The following is a 22,156-nucleotide window of genomic DNA, read 5'->3' as shown; positions in this document are numbered from 1 at the left end:
TGGTTTGAATGCAGGAAACACCTCTGAGTGAAGGTGAGGTTGTGTCTGCGGGCTCTGAGGGGTGTTGCTGAGCAGGGGAGGAATGCCTGGTCCTGGGCAGACACAGAAGCAGTGAGCAGGGCTGCAGGGCCCCTGTGGGCAGGCCGTGCTCTGGTCAGGAGGGAATGGCTGTCTGTGGGAAGAGCAGGGCCAGAGGCTTCTGCTGTGGGAAGGACTTCTGAGCCGCAGAAGAGTCTCACTCATTTGCATTTGCTTTCTGGAGCCCGAGGGGATGCTGGAGAGGGGCAGACCCAGGCCTGGCCAGCAGAGTGGGATGCTGGAGGGCTCTCAGATGGCCACTTGGCGCAGCAAGGTCTGGAGAGCAATTGCCCCTTGAGAGTTTCTCTCTGGAGCCCTCTCAGGCCAAGCCCTTCCCCAAGAGGCAGGCCTTGGGTCCGGCTGCCTCTCCACCTGTCCTCACCTGGCAGACCTCTGGCGCTGGCAAGGAGCTGCTCCCTGGGATGAGGTCCCCACTTCAGGTGGTTGTCGGGCCTATCCAGATGAAACATCTCCGAGTTGTGTGCTGCTGACTCTCCTTCTGTGGCTGACCTTTCCCCCTAGGTCAGAGTTCTGGCTGTGGGAGTCATGGCACCCAGGACCCAGAACTGACCCCCCCCCCCGATAATTTCATCTGCTCCCTGGCGGCCCTATTGCATTTTAAACAAGGTGTGGTAAAATGTTTGCTCACCATTTCATTTGTAGTTGACTCAGAGACCATAGAACTCTGTTCACCAGGTACAGACCTGTGAGTGCATGGAAGCCCCTGCGCATGACCAGCTGCAGGCTCCAGACAAGGTGCCATCTGTCAGCCCAGCCCCCCCTTAGGCACAGGTTGTGGGGTGGGGACCAAGTGGCTGGACTGGGTCTGCTCTTAGCAAGTAACCTGACTCTAAAAGCTGCACCATAGAAGTCTCTCTTGCTGGACTGGCCTTTGGCGTGTGTTCCAGCCAAATACTGAGTCGACCTGTAAAACTGTCAGCTGGTGCAGACAAGCCTGTGTCCCACACAGTGGCCTTCTGTGAAATAGGAGAGCTGATGGCCGGGGAATCTCCCTGGGTTAGTCGCTCCTAATTAGTATGCAGGATATTGTGCCTGAGAGGATGAATAGGGAGACTGCAACAACCAAGAGGTTAATGTTAAGAGGTCAGTTCCAGTCTCAGCTGCTCCTGGATGTCCAGGTGTCAGCTGTGGCCAGGAGCACCTTTGCCCAGCTTTGGCTGATGCGCCAGCTGTGACTGTTCCAGTCTCTGGCGGATCTGGCCACGGGGTCCATGCCATGGTGACATCAAGATTAGATTACTGTAATGTGCTGTACGTGGGGCTGCCCCTGAAGACGGCCCAGAAGCTACAGCTAGTACAGAATGTGGTGACTCGTATAGTTGCTGGAGGCTGGCGGTTTGACTCTGTCACGCCACTGCTCTGGTGGCTGCACTGGCTGCTGGTTCGTTTCCAGGCTGAATTCAAGGTGCTGGTTTTGACCTTTAAAGCCCTAAACGTCTTGGGATCAGCATGTTTGAGAGACCACCTTCTTCCATTTAGTCTGATCCATTCTCTGAGGTCATCAGAAGGGGCCCTGTTGGTTGTGCCACCATTGAGAGAGGTGAGGGGGATGGCGGCCGGAAACAGGACCTTCTCGGTGGTGGCACCTGCATTATGGAATTCCCTCTCCTTTGAGTTGAGGAGCCATTAGATATTTGATTTTCTCTGTAAACCGCTTTGTGAACTTTTTGTTGAAAAGCGGTATATAAATACTGTTGTTGTTGTTGAGGACAGCTTCCTCGTTATTAACTTTTGGGCAGGGCCTGAAGACTTTTTTATTTAGGGAAGTCTTCGAGACTTATAAGGGCTGCTTTTATAAATTAATATTTTTACTATGTGTTTTATTGCTCACTGCTCTGTATTTTATCTTGTTTTTAATTGTTTTTATTTTTATTTGTATTTTATTCTGTATTTTAATGTTTTGCTTGTTAGCCACCTTGGGTGCCCTTCGGGGAGAAAGGTGGAATAATAATAATAATAATAATAATAATAATAATAATAGTAGTAGTAGTAGTAGTAGTAGTAGTAGTAGTAGTAGTAGTAGTAGTAGTAGTTGGCATCCTTCAGTCTCGGAAGACTATGGTGTCACGCTCTGAATGGTGGTTCTGGAACAGTGTCCTCTCCAGTGCGTGAAGCCTGGGTAAAGTAGGTATGGAGGATAGGCTGTTACCCATGCAGCAAATCCCCCCTCTCCACGTCGCTGAAATGGTCCAATGGAAAGGCAGAGGCCAATACGGTTGGTTCCAGCGGCGTCGCAGGAGTTGCCAGAACGTGACTGTGTTCAGCCATGAACTGCCTCAGGGACTACGGCTCTGGATTTTGCCTCGAGGTTGACTCCTGAAGCCTTTTCCATAACTGGATGTAGCCACAAGGCAGTGGAGGTTTGGGATCAGAGTTTTCCTTCTCTTGTATGAGCTGCCTTCCCAGGCTGACGAGTCCCATCTATCCCCAGCCCCCAGGGGAAAATAATAATAATAATAATAATAATAATAATAATAATAATAATAATAATAATAAAGAAAGAAAGAGCATAATTTTATAGCTGGGGGAGGTTGACGGTGAGGACCCCATTTGTTTAGGAGGGTTGACTAGCCATTCCTTCTGACCAGAGCCTGCTTCTTCCAAGGCCAGCATTCAGTTAAATGACAGAAATTGAACAGCAAGCTGTTCTGGAAAGCTTGTGCTTGCAAACACCAGATTAGTTCTGCAGCGTGGATGCAATGTGGCTGATTACACATTGAGAGATGCTGTGTGTGCGTGTGCGTGTGCGTGTGTGGTCTGTGTGCATGCGCTTTCTTCACTGGCTAGATTGCAGCATCTCCGTACCCTTTTTTGACAGCAGCTTCATAGGAGAGTAGATCTCCTGCCAAAGAAGACTTTTGTGGGCCAGGCAGTGAGGTACGCAGACCCCGACTCTCCTCTGGCGGCAGCATGTGCGAGAGCCAATGTGGGTGCTCATTATGGACAGCAGTGGAGTTCTCCAAAGGCCAGAAGACCACAGTGCTTTTGTGCTGAAAAGGCCTGTTGGGAAGCCCTCAGCCAGGCCGCTTTCCCAGAAGCAGAGCATCCAGCTGATTCTGAGGGGGAGATGGAGATGGAGAAGTGGGCTCAAGAGCACACCAGTGACCTGGGCTCCCTGAGCCAGAATCACCATCGCAGCAAGCTTTCCACCAAAGACACAGAAACAGACCATGTGCCTGCCTGCAGGATCACGAGGAGAGGCCCAGACGATGATTTTTCTGTCTGCCAGTGGAGGAGCCGAGGGGTCAGTGAGGCCAGTGGAGGTGAGCTTGGCAAGGTGGAACTTCGCTGGGGTGGACACACCGAGGCACCCTGTGCATTGGCACAGCAAGACCAGTGTGACCTGGGGGGGACATCTGACCCCCCAGTGGCAGAGGTCCCACTGGAACAAAGTCAGAGCCCTGAGGGGCGAGATGGCACTGCTCTCAGCCTCCAGGCTGGCTGGGGAGGAACCGCTGAGCAGAGAGAAGGACTCTGCCTCCCCAGCAGGACTCCAGCCTGTGCTTCCTGCAGCCCGCTGCTCACAGACCGCTCTGTGGACGTGGTCGAGTGCATTGTGAAAGAGCTTCAGGGGATCAGCCGCATACAGGCTGAGATTGCGGAGCTCCAGCAGCACCTCACCTTGATCAAGGGCTCCGTGGACGAGGTCTCCAGCTGCGTGGACAGCGTGCTGAGCGAGATCGAAGGGCTGCAGAGTGGTGGTGGCCCCGCCAGCAGAGCTGCTGCGGTGCCAAAGGCCAGGGAGCCCTTCCTAGAAGCCTGCGCCACAGAGACTGTGCTGTACTTGTATGGCCTCCCTGAGCAGGAGGAGGAGAACACCAAGGAGCTGGTCTACAGGCTTTTGTCCGAGTACCACTGCTTCAACGGCATTCAGTGCAGCAAGTACATCAGGGATGCCTACAGGTCTGGCAGGGCACCTGGCAAGCAGTTTGCCCCTCGGCCTGCAGTCGTGAAACTCGCTGATGTGGAGCAGAGGGACTTCATTCTCCAGAAGTCGATTCTTTTGCAGAGTGCAGGAGTCACAATTGTGGCCAGTGATGAACAGTCTTGCCCAAATGGCAAGGGAGGCCTTCGGGCGCAGCTGGGCTCTTCATCGTTGTTGCCAGCAGGCCGGAGTGAAAACCATGGGCGCTCTGTGGCCCCCCGGGGGGAAGCAGTGAGGACTGATGGGGACGGTCAGTTTCAGGTGGACACGTGCCAGCTGCAGCGTGAGAGCACCAGCTGTGAGGTGCGCTGTGTCGCTGAGAGGCTTCACTCCCAGCAAAAGTCCACTCTGGCCAGGAAGAGCAGCTTGATTGCTGAACTCGAGGAGAAGGTGGGCCGAGTGGTGCAGATGATCGGCAGCAGTGAGCAGACGCTGCTGCAGAGGGGCTGCCCCACAGGTGTCCTGGCTGCATCCCCCCAGCTGCCTAGACAGTGTGCAGAGGCTTCCTGGCCAACAGGGTGGGTGCCTGTCGCAGACTCTCAGGCCACCCCCAAGACCAGCTCCTCCCTGCTGGAAGGAGACAAGGCTGGGGTACCGACTCCAGGGGGAAGCGAGTCGGACTGTGACGCGGCCACCCTGGAGTGTCTCAGCCCTGAGCCAGGAAGCCTCTTGGAGGAGACCCCCAGGGGTGTGCTGGTGCCAGGGCCAGGCTGTGATGATGCTGTGTGCAAGCTGACAGGCAGCAGCGAGACTCTCAAAGACATGGTCCAGATTGATCTCAACGAGCAGGATCCGACTGAGCAGGTCTTCAGGAACGTCTTGGAGAACTCCCAGTACTTCCTTGAACATTCCCGGGACAGCCTCGACCTTGTGGACATGAGGTTCTATACCAACAAGTTGGGGAAGGCGTTGAGTCACTTCCGGTCTGCCCTTCAAGTGGTGTTTCACAAGCTGGAGACAACTGACCCTGAAGTCCTCCTGGAGGGGGAAAAGAGCCTCCCGTTGGGAAGCGAGTCAGCGCCTGTGCTCTGCCGCTCAAGCACGCAGGGCAGCTTGGATCAGGCGGCCTCTGGCCCGCCCAGCTTGTCCTCGGAGAGCCAGGCAAACACCACCATGAGCAGTGAGAGTGTGGGGCCAGCACAGCAGGCTCTCCCCAGCATCGCGGGGCCAGAGAGGGAGGCCCCTGCCCCTGAGCTGGAGCCCCTGTCAGATCCCGAGGGCCCTGTTGGGCAGGCCTTTCTCAATGGCGAGGCCCAGCAAGAGCTGGACGATGCTGGGTGGAGGCCGCGGAGCCTCGAGAAGGTCTGTGCCGAGACCATCTACTTGAACAAGTGCATCAACAACTTCAAGAATGTCCTGCGGGAGAAAAGGCAGCAGCGCCGGAGGCTCCTCAAGGAGGCCAGCTGGGTGGCCTCAACTGAAGACGTCCACTCAGGTACACGGCAAGTCTGTCCATTGGGACCCCCGGGCCTTCATCTTCCGGACAGCAAGCCTGGCGCTTTGGAGGGGTCTTGGCTCCTCCAAGGTTTCCAGGGGAGGAGGGGAGGGTATAAATGTATTAATAAAAAAAAACAAAACTGATACACCAAGCCCTGAGAGGAGGGAGGAACAACCCTTCCCAGTAACACCCACCGTATGACTTGGCCAACAGCACCCGTGGCAGGGATCCAAAAAGAAGGGGGGCAGGCCTAGAACTCACACCAGCTGCTTCACATCTGGTGTGCTCCCTGGGGCATTTGCTGGGCTGCTGTGAGATACAGGAAGCTGGACTAGACGGGCCTATGGCCTGATCCAGTGGGGCTGTTCTTATGTTCTTAACTACAATTCCCAGGAAGCCTTGCAGGTCTCTTGTTATCTGGTGTGCTCCCTGGGGCATTTGGTGGGCCGCTGTGAGATACAGGAAGCTGGACTAGATGGGCCTATGGCCTGATCCAGTGGGGCTGTTCTTATGTTCTTAACTACAATTCCCAGGAGGCCTTGCAGGTCTCTTGTTATCTGGTGTGCTCCCTGGGGCATTTGCTGGGCCGCTGTGAGATCCAGGAAGCTGGACTAGATGGGCCTATGGCCTGATCCAGCGGGGCTGTTCTTATGTTCTTACAAAGCTGCTCTGTAACCACCCAGCCACAGTGGGGGACGGGCAAAGAGCGCCAGTCTGGCATTGACCACCTGGCATCACTGCACACTGGCTGAGAGGCTGCAGCACGTGGACCTGTTGGAGGCTGCGCTGCATGTGCAGTGCATGGACAGTTTATCTGAAAGACAGACACACAGGTGGGGTTGCCATCCTTTGCCTCCCAGCCGGTGTTCCCCTGTGTGGCTCGCTCTGCACCCCTCAGCTGAGCTCTGCACCCCTCAGAGCTCAGTTGACCCAGAAGTGGGGGATGGCTGATGATGTCATCAGCAACCACAGGAAGACGCTGTCAGTTGCTGGGCAGCACGCTGAGCCATGGGGGGGGTGCTGCTCCCAGCAGGGCTGTGGTGGTGCTTCTGGGGCTCGGGGCTGTTAGTGGCAGTCGTGCCTTCACCTTCCTCAGAAGTTCAGAACTGCCTCCGTGTGCAGGTGGCTGTTTCTGACTGCAGGAGTCTCAGGTCTTTCTGCGCGCAGTCAGTGTGTGGAAAATGCAGCGCTTGCAAACAGGCGTGTGAAGCTGTCACCGAGCTGGGAAGCTGGTCACCGGCCACCCGTTCTCTGCTCGCTGCTCGCTCCGGCTGCCACAGGAATCGTCACTTAGAACCCGCCATCCTTTTGCCGTTTCCCCAGAGCCCCAACAGACGGGAAGAGCCGGACTCCTGTTCCTGTGTCAGTTGCTTGTGTGTGTCTTTTTGTCAGGAGCTGCAGCGATTAGAACTTGGGGGGGGGGGTGGACGTAGAGATGATATGACCCTGCTTCTAAATTTGGGCCCTGAAAACTTTGCATTTGCCCCCAACTCTCTGCCATCTTTGTACTTCCTACCCCTGCTGACTGGGTGAGAGGCACTTTTTCAAGTGGGTGCTCCTCTTTTATTTTGCCGAGGGAGGGCAACTGACCCTCCTCACCCCAGCAGTGCCTTTTCCAGTGACAGTCTGCTGGTGTTCTTTTGCATCTTTCTAGACGGTGAGCCCTTTTGGGACAGGAAGCCATCAGTTATTGGACTTTCTTTGAAAACTGCTATGTGAACTTTTTGTTGAAAAGTGGTATATAAATACTGTTAGTAATACCCAGTTAAAGACCTGTGTCTGAAATAACTTGCAGCCCAGTCCTCAGTAGACGTTGGCATTTGGATTTGGGCTGAAAGGATGTTAAGTTTTTTGGTGCTGGTGACCTTGGCTTGAGGGGTTGACCAGCTTTGCTTACTGATGAGCACATTCCATGTTTGGGGGAATTGCTGTCATCCTGAGGAGGAGACACGAGCCTGTGCAGTGATCCGCCAGAGCTCGCCCCCCCCCCCACGTGTGGTGTCAAGACAAACATGCCTTCTCAAAATGACACCTGTCACGCTTCTCTCTGATGCTCTCTTCCGGGTTTCACTGGGGTTGTTCCTCCCCCTCCTCTCAAGGCTGCCCCCCACCTGCACTGAGAATCTGAAATTCATGCAACAGGCTCATATGGGGGAGGGGAGGCAAGGGAAACTGGGAGTCAAGCTGGAACGGAGGGAGGGGGAATCTTGCATCCATCCAAAGTGAGCCTGTTGTTCAAACGGCTGCTGATCTGGAATCCAGACTCCTAGTGAAACAGACCTGCCCTCCAGGGAACTGGGGGGAGCTGCAGAATCAGCCTCTGGTCTTTCTCCTCTATCCAAACTCAGTCCATGCCTGAATTCTCCCCCGTTAACTGTATTCCTCTCCTTCCTGTTTTTTTTTTTTTTTTTGTCTCTTTGCTTTGCAGAAGGAAGTAGAGGAGAACTTCAGGTTATGTGCTGTCCGTTCTAAGCAGTGTGTTTCCTCTGCTGATACTCCAGTGTGTGGTTCTGCATGCCCTGTGCGTCGTGACTTGGCTGCATGGGCTGAGATTTGGAGCGTGACAACTGCCTCCCTTCCTTTGTTTGGCGTGTGTCAGTTTCTGGAGGAGTTGCAAATCTTTTGTCTGAGCTAAGAAGAGTCTGTTCAGTGCTGGGTGTCTTTCAGAAAAGAGCCCACTGTCCTGAGTGGGTTTCTCACTGATGCTGCAAGCCTGTGGGCTGTGAGGTGCTTCCCCTCCCTCTCCTGGTCTTTGCCAAGTCTGTTTGTGCCTCTTAATCTGCAATGAACCTTTTCCTTTCCTTTATGGATTCCTTCTTCATTCTTGCCCTATTGGCTGAAGGCTGGCCCTGGTTCTTAGGAGAGCAGCTCAGAGGCTGGACTGCCAATCGGGACAAATCTTGCCTCTGCCAGCCCTGGAATGTTGCTGACTGGCGAGGCAAGTCCAATGATAAGGGTTTTTTTAGAGCTCCTTAAAGGATTGGTTATTGCCCTTTTACCTGAGTGCTTGGTCAGATCAGTCCAGAAGGTTTCAATTCGTATTGTGTACCAGCGTTTAAGGTAAACCCAAAGGGCTGCCCTTTACTTGGGCTCACAGCACTGATTTCATGGCACGGCCTCTGCCAAGACTTCTCGCTCGGTGGCCTGGCGCAAGCTGCTCCTTTTCAGCTTCAGCTTCAATGTAGCCTCGGCTCTATATATCTATATACCTTTCCAGGCTGTATAGCTTTTCAACCTCAGCTGCAATCACCTGACAGGTGGTTGTCAGGGCATCATCCAGGTAATGTCCTGTGAAGTTCTTTGCTCACTCAGTGAGCACTAGACAAATAATCCATTGCCGTTTTTATTACTCTGTGGCTTGGTAGGGTCAGTATTTCCAGTGAAACAGGTTTCTGCAGCAGAACCAAAGCCTGCTGACGGGGACGGTAGCGGGAAGATTGTGTGCCCCACAATTGTGTTCCACACCATCTTAACTCTTCTGAAGAACCATTTCTTCCTCCCCCTGCTTTGTCCAGAATGGCCACCCCAGAGGGTGATACCTGGGTGTGCACAACTGTGCCTAATTTAAGACAAGAAGGTGCAGGTTTCTAGGTGACATTTTGCTGCAGCCCTGAGCAGGCAGTGTTGCCTCCTGATGGCATGCTGATGTGCCTTCGCCCGCTTTCCCCAGGGAGAGGCCTGTTCCTTCACAGATGCCACTTGCTCAGAAAAGGAGAGCATTTAAGGGACCCAAGGGAGGTTCCATGTGGGCAGTGGGGATCCTACCCAGCTGCTTCTCCAGCAGTTCGGCTGGTGCGCCAGGAGGCAGCTGTGGGCATCCAGCTGGCAGTCTGTGTCCCTCTGCTGGTGAAAATGGCCTGCAAAGTGCCCCTACTTCAGCCTCCAGGGACTGCCACATGTCCCAGACCTGGGTGCTTTTGCTCCTGTCCTGCTACCCAGTGCATCACTTCCCTCTTTTTCCAGCACTGAGGCTTCTTAGGGGCACCTTAGAACCATCTGTTTAGCCTCTCCCAGGCAGGGTCCTGCTCGGTGTCCACCCCACTGGCTGTAAAGGAGCCTGTGGGCCCTGGCGATTCGAGGCACGCAAGTGTTTTGCTTTGGGTTCTTCTGCCCGCAAGGGCACTGCTGGGAGGCAGGGAGCTGGGAAGTGGCCCCTGCCTCAGTCGTGCCCCCCACCCACCTGTTCTCTGCCGCCACCACCCCTGAGAGTGTCTGCTCCAGCCATGACAGCACAAAGTCAGTGGACCGGGAAGACCAATGTGAGTGCGTCGTCCTTGCCAAGTTTTGTTGCAGCCTTCTCAAAAACACCACACAGCACAACTCCTTTCCGTTGCTGCTGGGAGCAGCAGTTCTGTGGACTCCACCTGCTTCTTCATTGCCTCTTCCTACATCCGACGTGCAGAACGCGCTTGGCTGACGTCTTGTGTCTCAGCAGCACATCCCATTTTGGGGGGATGGGGGTGAGATGGCTATTGCACTTCTGGGATGGGTGGGAGGAATCTTCTTACCTGCCTGTCCACCTGTGGGCTTTTCCCCTTTCAAAGTCTCTACAAACAGCCCTGCACAAATTCTCTAGTCAGGCTTCTGAGCCCCATGTGCCTGGAATGTCTTCTCTGATCGGCAGCCTGGATCCCCGTCCCGACAGCTTCAACACCATTCAGATTACTTCACCAGCCCTAGTGCGGAAGGGTAGTGACGGCTGTCACTCTGTGACACTTCCAAGTGCTGGGAAGATGTGGGGCTATTATTCCGCTCCCTCCCACCTTCTTAGTGCCTCGTCGTCCTAGTTCCCCACCACTTGGCTGGTCCCCTGGCTGGTATGTTGGTCCACCCTCCTGGCTCTCCTCTGCCCCTTCCAGCCTGTCAGCACTGAACTGTGCTGAAGACGGGGGCCCAGGTGTGGCCCTACCTGTGCTGGCAAAGCCACTGTTTTATCTTCTCATGTCTTGGAATCAATGCCCGCGAAAGAGCTTTGGCCTGTCAATGCAGATCTCCACATCTTTCCTGGGGTGCAGCTTCTTGGCCTCTTAGCTGTGGGGAGGCTTCTCTCTGCCTATCGCAGGACCGTGGCTCAAGCACCCTGCCTGGGTGTCTCCAGTTCTGCAGATCACTCTGTGCCTTGCTGGCTGCAGCTCTTACTCTAGTCCACTGTCATGTGTTCCCAGGGAAGCGAGACCTGTAGACTTCCACGGGTCAGCCCCCCTCCTTCCCGCACGCCTGGCAGCTTTCGTAACACCTTCGTAACCTGTTTCTAGCACTTGGCAGTTAAGAATAAAGGTCTCTGTTGTTAACATTTGCAGGAACTTTGCATTCTGCTGTCTGAGTGGCAGCTGGCTAATTGCTGGCTAAACCTGGGCCAGGGTGAGGAACTTTCTCCACCCTGCCCAGTGCACGAGTCCCTATTCCTTTGGCCTGGCCACTCCTGCCGCTTTGTGAATGTGTGTGAGTGAAAAATTAGATGGCTGCTCTGTGGGAGTGTGTGTTGTTTTTGATCTTTCCCCCTTGGACTGGTTTCAGTGGAAAAGGCCCCCCCCACCTCTATTGCTCCTGGAAGAGAGGTTTCTGTTAGTGCCAAAGGGAACCTCCTTGTGTCCGAATTCGGTTAAAGGAGAAGAGGGTTCATTCCTCTTCCCCAGTCGTGCCAGTGAGTCCCTTGCAGCAAGCAGTCGCCCTTGTGTGGACCCTCCACAACTGCTGCTTGGCTTAGACTCGCAGGTGCCTGAAGCCCAACTGCACTGTGCCCTGAAGAACAGCCTGGAGCATTTGCTCTCACCAGGTTCTAAGGCGCTCTCACCCACACCTGCTCCTTCAGGCTGCTGAATGGGAGGCAGTGATGATTTCTGCAGCGCCTTGTGCAGCTGCTCCATTTTAATGTTCATGGAGGGGGGCAGGTGGGGGTCTCAGCAGTTGGAGGGAAACATTTGCTGGGATGAGTTTTGGAAAGCTAACTTTTGAAAGGTGCACTGAACAGGCTCTTTGGATCCCCCTGCGTGTGCCTGCGTGTGTGCACACGAACAGGTGTGCAGCTGTGTTCACACTAGCATGTCCCATCACCCGCCCATTGTCCTTGCAGTCACCTGAGGGCCTGCTGAACGTGGTGAGCTCCTGCGCACTCCTCTGCATGAAATGTGCTCCCTCCTTATGCCTTTTCTGCAGTTCCAAACTCTGTCGTTGGCTTTAACTTTGCCCTGGGAAACTAATTCCAGTCTCTCTTCTTTTTTGGAACCATTTAAGGGTCACAGCGATGGCGATCCTTCCAAGTCCCCCTGGCTCAAAGAAGGGTAAGTGCACTTTTGGAATGTGTGCTAATCGCTGGGAAGGCGGCAGCTGGACACGTGTGCTCGGCTGGCTTGCTCTCTCCCTCCCTTCAGGGAGTTTGGTTTTCATTGCGCTCGTGTGTCTGTTGTGCGCTGCATGACTTTGGTCCTCAGAATTCTTTCTTTCTTCTGGAGCTTGCGCACAGTTGTGGGTGAGGGATTCAGGTGCTGCACCTGGAGGAAGCCTCTGCAGGAGACTGACTGGCCTTCTCCGCATATCAAATGAGGTTTACGAACTACGAATTAGGCAAAACTAATCAAGCATGAAATTAAGCTGGGGAAGGTTTTAATTGTGCCGGGTCTCTGTGGCAGAGGCCTCTTTTCAGAGAGTGGCAGTGCCCAGGAGTGCCTCTTGCCATGCCTCTCCTTGCAACCCGCTGTGGTCTTGAGGACCCTGGGCTGCTGCTGCAGAGGGGCTGGGAGCCAGCAAGGGGCAGTTGCAGGAGCTGATGCCGTCTTAGGATAGACGTATGGGTAACACCCCGTCTTCGGCCTGCCGCAAGGTGCCTGCAGAAGGAGTGCAAAGAGGAGAAGGCCTCGTATCGAGCAACCGCCTCCCACTCAGGAGCAGTCTCGCGCAGTCCGGGTCCCGGGTTAGGGCCGGCTCCACGTTTTCTCTGCTCTGGGGTGTTCCAAATTTAGCAGTCCATTCAAGGTCCCCTCTGGGCAACAGTCACTGAACCCTGCTTGCAGTTTGGGTGCTGGGGATCCTTGACAACCTGGCTGTACGGAGGAGGGAGGGAGAGTGAGAGAGCGAACGCCTCTCACCAGCAGTCTTTTCAGAAGTCTTTTCAGAGGCCCACAAAGGCCTTTCAGCTCCAGCCATTCAACGCACAGCACTTTCTGTCCCGAGCAGCAGTCCAGTTTCTTCTCCTGCAGCAGTGACTCAACCGGGCAACTGGAAGGAGGAGGTGGCGGGTGGAGGCTTGTGCAGAGGAAGGCAGACTGTAGGAGGGGGGAGTAGTCAGAGCCAGGTAATCAGTGGGGGGTGCATCCAGGGAACATGGTGGGTGTCAGGTGGTGGGAAGGCAGCAGAGTGTCCTGTGTCCCGTTTCAAAGCTGGTTTTGGGACTCAAAGCAAGAATCACGTGTGAGTCGTGCTGCACCCTGCAGCACTGCGCAACGGTGAGCCTGGCTTTCCCAGCATGTCAGCCAGTTCTCCCCCCCCCCCGGTGTGGGTCCCCAGTTTTGCCACTCACATTTCTCCATATATCTGTGCTCATCAGCGTGACAGTGGTTCTTGCAGCCAGCAAACGTTCCCCTGAGGGTGATGGGCTGCTGGGGCTACACTGAAGACCTGAAGTCATTTTGGTGTGACATCCATGTGACTCGCCACCACAGTATGGAGATTCGGTGACAGCTCCGCTCCCCTACGCTGTTCCCTGCAGCAGGGCAGGGAGTTGCTGAGACTTGGTCAGCCAGGGGAAAGCCTGCCCCCCACTCTTGCTTGCCAGTAGGTTGGCCTGCCTGCTAGCGGCTGCCTCTCCAGCACTGCAGGGCTAAGCCCTCTCCTTGATGCAGAGTCACTGACAGTACTTCCCCCAGAGTTCAGTGCTTGTGCCCTGGGCTAGCAGTGGAGAGTTGGTGCTGGCCAGTGACTCTTGGACCATTCCTGCTTTTAGACAAAGATCACAATAAACCCCAGACCTGTTCTGACTGAGTAGGCAGCATGTCTGGGAGGGAAAGTCTGGACAGGTGGAAAGCTCAGGGTCCCAGACCTTGGCAATTTAGACCTCCTCCTTACCCTTATCCTAGTTGATGTTCCTGCAGCCGGCAGGGAAATGAGGTATTGCCAGTTTAAAGCCATGCCTATTTAATATCTTTTTTATTTTTTTATTTTATTTTACAAACAGCTACAACACACACACATATTTACAATTGTGCACCCCCACCTTCGAGATATCACTCAATAAAAAATAATTCATATTTCCTTTTCTTTCTTTTACTCCTATCATTCATCCAGATTCACATTTAATATCTAGGGTGAGGCTGGATCACCTCCCTTGCCCCTTGAGGATTTCTCCTCCGGACAGTTTCCTTTGGATGTTTGTGGCCTGAAGATGCACCACCTCTGAATTCTTTGGGCTAAAGACGGGCTTTTCAAACGCCCCAGCCTGTGGGCCCTGGCCTCTTTCCCCTTAAGGGTGGGAGCGGCCAGGAGGCAGCGGCACGATCCCCAGGATTGCGCTGCTCAGGGGGCTGCAGGGGGCTGCAGGGGCTTGGGTGCACTTACCAGAGTGGAGCAATCGCGCTCCACTGCTGCTAAACTGGAGCTGGAGTGCAATCGCTTGACTTTCACTTTTGCAGCTTTGGGGAGCCCTGCAGGCAGTCGCACAGGGCTCCCCACACCCCCGGGAGGCTGCAGGAGGCCCTGGTAAGTGCACCCAAGCCCCTGCAGCCCCTTCTGCCTCCCCGTGCCTCCCCCGTGCCCCCACAAGGACTTACAGTGGTTTTCAACCTCCCTGAGAGTTTGAAAACCACTGGGCTAAAGCAATGATAGCCCAGAAGAGTTTTCCCTTCCTGTCTCTTTAACCGTAGGGATATTGTTGTGGCTTACTTTGCAGACAAGCAGTCAAGTGCCAGAATCACACAAGCGGGATGTTTAGAACAAGGTCAAATTGAGTCAAGACTTCAGAAGAGCCCTGCTCTTCTGGCCCAGGATCTTCTGGATCAGACCCAGAGTCTTCCTAATCCAGCCTCCTGTGTGGCTCACCAGATGTCTCAGGGAGCACTCAAATGAACCAGATACCCAAATCTTGTTGCCACTCCCTGCATCTGGCAGTCAGAGATACGCTACCTTTAAAGCCTGGAAGCTGCAAATAGGCATTATGGCTTGTAACGTGTGATGGATTTTTCCTCCCTCAATCTATCCAACCCCCATTAAAGCCATTTAAGTGAGATGCCATCCCCACATCCCGTGGTAAGGAGTTTCCTAGGATAATGATAAACTGGATGTCCCCTGGTGGTGTTGTGCAAGAGGGAAAAGAACATCCCTCTATCCACTCTATCCCTTTATCCCACTCTATGGATTTTTCCTCCAGAAACTTATCCAATCCCCTTTTAAAGGCCTCCAGGCCAGACGCCATCACCACATCCTGTCGCAATGAGTTCCACAGACCAACCACACGCTGAGTAAAGAAATATTTTCTTTTGTCTGTTCTAACTCTCCCAACACTCAATTTTAGCGAATGTCCCCTGGTTCTGGTGTTATGTGAGAGTGTAAAGAGAATCTCCCTATCCACTCTGTCCATCCCCTGCATGATTTTGTATGTCTCAATCATGTCCCCCCTGAGGCACCTCTTTTCTAGGCTGAAGAGGCCCAAATGCTGTAGCCTTTCCTCATAAGGAAGGTGCCCCAGCCCCGTAATCATCTTAGTCGCTCTCTTTTGCACCTTTTCCATTTCCACTATGTCTTTTTTGAGATGCGGCGACCAGAACTGGACACAATACTCCAGGTGTGGCCTTACCATAGATTTGTACAACGGCATTATAATATTAGCCATTTTGTTCTCAATACCTTTCCTAATGATCCCAAGCATAGAATTGGCCTTCTTCACTGCCGCCGCACATTGGGAAGACACTTTCATTGACTTGTCCACCACCACCCCAAGATCTCTCTCCTGATCTGTCACAAACAATTCAGAACCCATCAGCCTATGTGTGAAGTTTGGATTTTTTGCCCCAATGTGCATGACCTTACACTTACTGACATTGAAGCACATCTGCCATTTTGCTGCCCATTCTGCCAGTCTGGAGAGATCCTTCTGGAGCTCCTCACAACCTTCTAGTTTTCACTATCTAGAAAAAGTTTGGGGTCATCCACAAATGTGGTCAGTTTGCTGCTTAGTGGAGGTACCTGGCTGTGTAACTCAAATGGATGGCGATTGTTTGCAGACTGAAGGCCACACAAAGACGTTTGGGCACCTGGGTGTGCCACTCAGCACTGCAGCTTCTCTTGCATTGGGAGGCTGAGCCGTGTGTCCCGGTGTTGGTTTCTCCCATTGATTTTGATTCCTTTGCTGCCTGAGCGAACTCTGCCTGCAGGGGGATTTGCTCTGGTGCGAACAGCTCAGAACGCGTTGCTCGCTGTCGCTGCCTGTTCTCATGCATCTCCTCTCTTCCTCCATAGGCCGGCAGGTGGTCTTTATGGCATTGACAGCATGCCGGATATGCGCAAGAAGAAACCCATCCCACTTGTCAGTGACTTGGTGAGAGTTTTCTTCCCCCTTTGCAGTTCCGCAATGGCTGGCGGGAACCTTGTTTTTCAGGTGCAGAAATGTCCCAGAAGCACCTTTCTGTGTTGAGCTAGGCCTGTACAGGTGACGGCAGCTTGGGTTCCTGGTAGACGCTGTCCTGAAGAGCCATGGACAATGTGAAGTGCCATAGAGAGCACTCTCCTGAGAAGCATGCTCCCCTGCCTCTGGGACTGCCACCCTGTCTAGCAGCCCGTCACGGGCCTCTGGCCTTCCAAGGTGCTGTCCAGACTCCTCAGAGAGCCACATGAGCGAGGGGCTGACGCACATCTCATGGCAATGAAGGCCACAGACTAACAAAGTGCCGTGTAAACCCTCCTTTTGCCCATTCCCAAGCCTAGCCACTTGGTTTCAGTGAATGGCCCCTTACTTTGAGAAGAGTATCAGAAGTCACTGTTTACTGTGCTGGCGCTGTGGTTAGTTGGCCTCAGTCATGCAGTGCAGTCCAGTGAGCGTGTCCCGTAGGAGAGCCGCATCCATCGTCATGCCCGGCTTCCATTTCCTAGCCCTGGTGGTGGTGGTGTTGGTGGTTTTGCTCTGGTTCTGCTAATGGAATTAACTTGTTGTGCTTTTCTTGTCTGCTGACCTTCTCTTCCTACAGGCTATGGTAAGTGGAGATCTCGCCTGTGCATACACCTCTCCCTTAGTCACAGATGCATACGCATCTAGTCTGTCTGTTTTTGTTTTTTACACTGATCTTGCTGAGGTTTCCCCCTTTTTTTGGCTGAGTTTGACCCCGTGATAGTTGGCGGCAGCCCCTGCATAGCTCCTCTTCCCCAGTTAACAACCTGACAAACCCTTGATATCCTGAAATGAAATGGCCTCTGTCTAGACGCCCTGAGCCACCTTCCAGAGCACGTGTCCATCTCTTTGCTTGTGTGTGTCTGGAGTGATTCAAGGGATGTGTCTCCTAGTTGGCTTGCAAGTAGCATTGAATGTGCAGGCGGGGAGGGGGGAGAAGCCCTTGCTGAGCTGGTTCCTGCTCGTCGATGATGGCTGCAGACCCCACCTCTCTGAACCCTCCCAAAGTGGAACTGACCTCTTCCGTTCCAAGTACGCATCTTGGAAGGAATTTCTTTCTTCCCAGCTCAGGTCTATTTTTGGCCTCTGAATAAATTAGAATTCATGAAAACTTCTGGAAGGCTAATCCCATAAGAACAGGTTGGGAAGGGAGTGGGATGTCTGCCCTTTAGGAGAACACCAGGATGGTTGGTGGGGGGAATATGCTGTGGGCAGTGAAGCCAGCCATGCCAGAAAGTGTTATGTGAGGGGAAGGGGAAGGATTTGCTTGTGCTTCCCCCTCCTGCCTAACGAGAACTTTCAGCTGCTGTTCTGCAGTGGACTAGAATGGTTGCTGAATGTCACCTTTGGAGGTGATTGAGGAAACCACCAGACACACATGTTGTGGGTGATGTTGACCCTCAGGCACAGCTGCTCCTTCATAAGAACAGGCCCACTGGAACAGGCCAAGGGCCCATCTAGTCCAGCTTCCTGTATCTCACAGCAGCCCACCCCATGCCCCAGGGAGCACACAAGACAACAAGAGACCTGCATCCTGGTGCCCTCCCCTGCATCTGGCAATCTGACATAACTACTCCTTCCTTTGGGAGGAGGCATTCTGTGCATGTTCCTGTGTTAGGACATGTGTGTGCCTTGTCTGTGACAGCAACAACTGCAAACCTGGAAGAGGGCAGCATCCCAGGCAGTCTAGTTTGGGAGCTGATGGAGCAGAGCTGTTGGTGTTCTCCCGAGTGCTAGGGAGAGTGGAATTGGCTCCCGAGTGGGACTGGGCAGTGGGTGATCTGCGGAAGGGGTTTGTTCATTAATTTCCACTTTGTTATGCCTCATGCTCTTCCTTCAGAGAGCTCAGGGCAGCCTCCCAGGGGGGTTCAGAAGACTACAGAAGTCCCTGGAATGTGCACTAAATAACAGAGACTGATTTTTCCTTCCCAGTCACTGGTTCAGTCCCGGAAAGCCGGAATTACTTCTGCGATGGCCACCCGAACCTCTCTCAAGGACGAGGAGCTGGTAAGGACTGGAGCGCTTCCTCAGCCCCAGCAGCAGGCCCCAGGAGGCCAGCTGGAGGCTGTGGCATGAGTGTGCACTGGGCTGTTCCTGGATTACAAAGCCAAACATGATGGGATCCCTCGAGCTGCGGCAGCACTTGACTCCATGCAGAAGGAGGGTGGTGTCAGGGGCCTGCCCTTGTCAGCAAGGCATGATTAGAATAACCTGCTCCCACAGCAAACCAGTACAAGAACCATGGTGGGGCCTGTGTGTGTGGTGTTGAGTACTTACATCTGCCAAGGAAGGCAGTGCTGGGCAGAGAAAAAGAACTGAAGTGGTTCTCGGCCCAAGCAGGTGATGGCAGAGGAAGAGCCCGACTCCCCTGGCCTCTGAGTTCTGGCTCCTGGGGCTGGGGAGGTTCCTGGTGGGACTGGCTGCATCGTGCCATAGCTGTGTGTGGAGGGGAATCTTGGCTGTAGGTGGCGGCCTCGTCATTCCTGGCTTGCTGGCAAGCGCCCTGCTTCCGGTGCCTGCGTGGAGAAGGCCCTGCAACCGGCTTGCTAAGGGCGGTGCCAGGTTCGAGCAGCACAGACTGCCTGTGGCAGCTGGAAGGCTCAGAAATGGCCTGGATCCCCGCCACTGCAGCCTACTGGTGTGCCACTGGCCACTGGGTGCAAGGAAGTGGCTCTGTCCTGGTGGACTGTGGCAGTAGACACTCTGCAGAAGGGACGCCGGGGCTGGATGTATTTGGTATCATTCCCATTCAAGGGATGGAGGACGGCCTTGGGAGGCCCCTGCGGTCCCCTCCTCTGCCCGTGACGTGATCTTTCTTTCTGTTTCAGAAATCCCACGTCTATAGGAAGACCTTGCAAGCCTTAATCTACCCCATCTCCTGCACAACCCCCCACAACTTTGAGGTGTGGACAGCCACGACCCCCACGTACTGCTACGAGTGTGAGGGGCTTCTGTGGGGCATTGCACGGCAAGGGATGCGCTGCACAGAGTGTGGGGTCAAATGTCACGAGAAGTGCCAAGACCTGCTCAATGCTGACTGCCTGCAGAGTGAGTTGCCACTTGGATGCCAGGGAAGCGGGGGGAGGTGGGTCAGAACAGCCGTCTTCAGCACAAGAGCCTAAAGTGGGGGGTGGGAGTGGGGGTGGGGAGGCGGCAAGGCTGCTCAAGAGCCTCTGAATTGAGTGGAGAATGTACTTCCCTTCTGAGGAGAACAAATTTTCCTCTTTCCTGGAAACAAAAGCTCTTCCCGCAGAAGCATTTTTGGCCCTTTGGGGCTGGGCTGTTGAGAAGGCTGGCAACCCTGAGTGGGGCGTTTGTTGCCACGGCTGCCACCTTTGTGCAGTAGCAGAGGTGTTGTTTCATGGGCCAGTCTGGCCTCCCAGGGTGCCTTGTTGTCCTGCTGCTATCTCTGCCCTTTGGCATCATGTGACACCTTCCCCTGGTGGACATGGTTAGGAACATGGGTGACTGGGAACGACATCCCTGAAGGACCCCTCCCTCTTCTGCTCTTGGTCTTCATAAGGACAGTTACATTTTTACTATCTTCGTGGGGGGCTGGTTGGCTTTAGCGGGGGCGGGGCGCGATCGCTCCGCATCCACGTTCCCTGCTGCGGGGAGCCCTGCCAGAAGTCGCGCCGGGCTCCCCACACCCCAGGGAGGCTGCAGGAGGCTTGGGTAAGTGCACCCAAGCCCCTGCAGCCCCCTGAGCGGCGCAGTCCTGGGGATCGCCTTTCCCCCGCCCCCACTGCCTCCTCCCCCTTCCCCTGCAAAGACTTACTGGCTCTCAGACTCTCCCAGAGAGTTTGAGAACCACTGGTGTAGTGGCATTTTTCCCCAGGTGCGGAGGGAGAGTTTCCAGAGATCTCCTTATTCCTCTTGGGTGCTGAGAAGGGGCCAGGGATGCCCAAAAACCTAGGCTGGAATCCAGGTGGGCTTCGTGTACCCTTGTTGCTTGTGGCTGCCCTTTCTGCAGTGGGCTGCCACCCTGCTGCATGGCGCCACTTGCACCTGATCAGTGCGGTTTGTACAACCAGGAAAACCGGGCTGAAAATGTCGGTCTTTAGGGAGGGAGAATCCCTCCCTAGAATCCTCGGCAATTCTGTGTTTCCTTCCACCCTGGACCTGAAGCCAAGCCATGGCACAGGCCAGATGTACAGCCCATGGCTCGGCCAGGCCTGACCTGGCTGTGCTATTCGGGCCACGCTGTGCAACTGCTGCCAAGTCAGCTCTTTCCAGCCAAATCACAGGTCTTTTTATTAACCTGTTTTTGAAGTGTCTGCACCACTTCTGCAGTCCTTCACAGGTGGCTTCCTAACACTTCAGCATGGCGCGTGACCAAAGATGGCGCATAATGTGCACCTTTACTTGTCTTGGTGGACCTTCCCAGCGCTCAGGCCAGACCTCTGTGTCTGACACCAGTTCAGGAACAGCAGCCACTACTGAGGTTAATGTTGACATTTCAGCATCCAAGGCAGAAAAGGCAGGAGTGTGGTATAGACAGCGACGGCAGAGAAACTGGTTTGGAAGGAAAGAGCGGCTGTTTTTCCTCAGGGGGTGCGCAGGAAGAGGAAGCTGCGGTGCTCGAAGGGCAGGAGACTTGCAGCTTGCAAAGAGGTCCCGTGAGGGTTGTGACCCAGCTGGAGGCTTTCAAAATGCAGGACCAGAGGTGTCTTGTTTGCTGTGGGGAAGACAGGGATGCACCTGGGCAGGAAAGGGGGTTTCTTACCCTCAGACCCGCTGTGAGGGAAGGAGGCAGCACATATTGTCGGGTAACAGCAACACCTGCACACTGTTGCTGCCTTGATTCAAGCCTAGAGGGCTGCAAAGCAGTTTGTGGGTGGGGAGCACCTGCACGCCCCCCACCTGTGCCAGGATGCCAGCAGCTGGCTCGCCAAGCAGGCAGCCCGACGTCATTGGGAAGCTCTACCAACGGAGGTGCTGCTGAGCGCTGACTCAAGCGTGGCCGCCCTGAGTGCCAGCTCGGTCACGGGGCTCTTTGTTGAGAAGCGTTTCAGGGAGCAAGGACGGGCGGTTCTTATTTTAACTCCCAAAGGCTATTTCAGGTGCCAAGAACAAATCCTTTTCAGGCATCGCCCTCCCACCCAGCAGCTGTCCTTTGTACCACCCGCAGAAGGAATGCTCATATCTCTCCATCCAAGCAAACAGCCGTCTTCGGAGTGCTCTGGAGGCTGTCCCCAGTTCTGGCGCAGTCGGCTGTGCTCAGCAGAGTCAGGCTCTTGCGGGTTGCAACTGCTCTGTGCTGGAGCCCTGCAGGAAAGGGAGGGGCTGGGCTGGGGCTGGTCCCAGAGCAGCTGGAGACCTCTGGTCAGCAGAGCCAGGAGATTCTTCCTCCGTCCACCCTAAATGAACATCCCTCTCATTCCTGCCCGTTGCTTTCCAGCCCTGCCCTCAGGATCTGCAGAGAGCAGAGACTCCTCTCCTTCTGCCTGACCGCCATTTTGAAAATAGTTCTCACCTCACCGTTTGGTCTCCCCTTCTCTAGGCTGGGCATACCAACCTCTTCGAGCCAAACATGTCACAGGGCTTTGTCTTTAGCCTCTCCCCTTACTAGCTGCCACCCTCTAAACCTGCGCTAGCTTACCAATGTCCACCTCAAAAAGGATGGACCCCGAAACATAAGAAGAACATAAAAAGAGCCCTGCTGGATCAGGCCAAAAGCCCACCTAGTCCAGCTCCCTGTATCTCACAGTGGCCCACCAAATGCCTCAGGGAGCACACAAGACAACAAGAGACCTGCATCCTGGTGTCCTCCCTTGCATCTGGCATTTTAAGGTGGCCTACTTCTAAAATCAGGAGTTGCACATGCACATCATGGCTTGTAACCTGTGATGGACTTTTTCTTCAGAAATTTGTCCAATCCCCTTTTAAAGGCATCCAGGCCAGATGCCATCACCACATCTTGTAGCAAGGAGTTTCACAGACTAATTACATGCTGGGAGAAGAAATATTTTCTTTTGTCTGTCCTAACTCTCCCAACACTCAATTTTAGTGGATGTCCCCTGGTTCTGGTGATGTGTGAGAGGGAAAAGAACATCCCCCTATCCACTTTACCCATCCTGTGCATAATTTTGTGCGCTTGAGG

At 54.2% G+C, this 22,156-nt stretch overlaps 2 protein-coding genes across 2 annotated transcripts in view; both read left to right on the top strand.

Annotated features, from left to right (window-relative positions):
* Positions 1–22,156, top strand: part of LOC136639365 (protein unc-13 homolog B-like) — a 210,172-nt gene that overhangs the window by 104,523 nt on the left and 83,493 nt on the right. Inside the window, exons 11-14 of the mRNA XM_066613488.1 lie at positions 11,697–11,743; positions 15,909–15,987; positions 17,986–18,060; positions 18,882–19,101. Of these exons, the coding sequence (XP_066469585.1) occupies positions 11,697–11,743; positions 15,909–15,987; positions 17,986–18,060; positions 18,882–19,101 (421 nt within the window). The remainder of the gene's footprint in view (positions 1–11,696; positions 11,744–15,908; positions 15,988–17,985; positions 18,061–18,881; positions 19,102–22,156) is intronic.
* Positions 3,167–10,493, top strand: LOC136639528 (uncharacterized). The gene is made up of 2 exons (XM_066613795.1): positions 3,167–5,466; positions 10,322–10,493. The coding sequence occupies exons 1-2, from the start codon at positions 3,167–3,169 to the stop codon at positions 10,491–10,493; spliced, it is 2,472 nt and encodes an 823-aa protein (XP_066469892.1).

This window comes from Tiliqua scincoides, chromosome 2 (genome assembly GCF_035046505.1).
Source record: "Tiliqua scincoides isolate rTilSci1 chromosome 2, rTilSci1.hap2, whole genome shotgun sequence".
NCBI classification, from domain to species: Eukaryota; Metazoa; Chordata; class Lepidosauria; order Squamata; family Scincidae; genus Tiliqua; species Tiliqua scincoides.
This window is presented reverse-complemented; position numbering and strand designations above follow the sequence as displayed.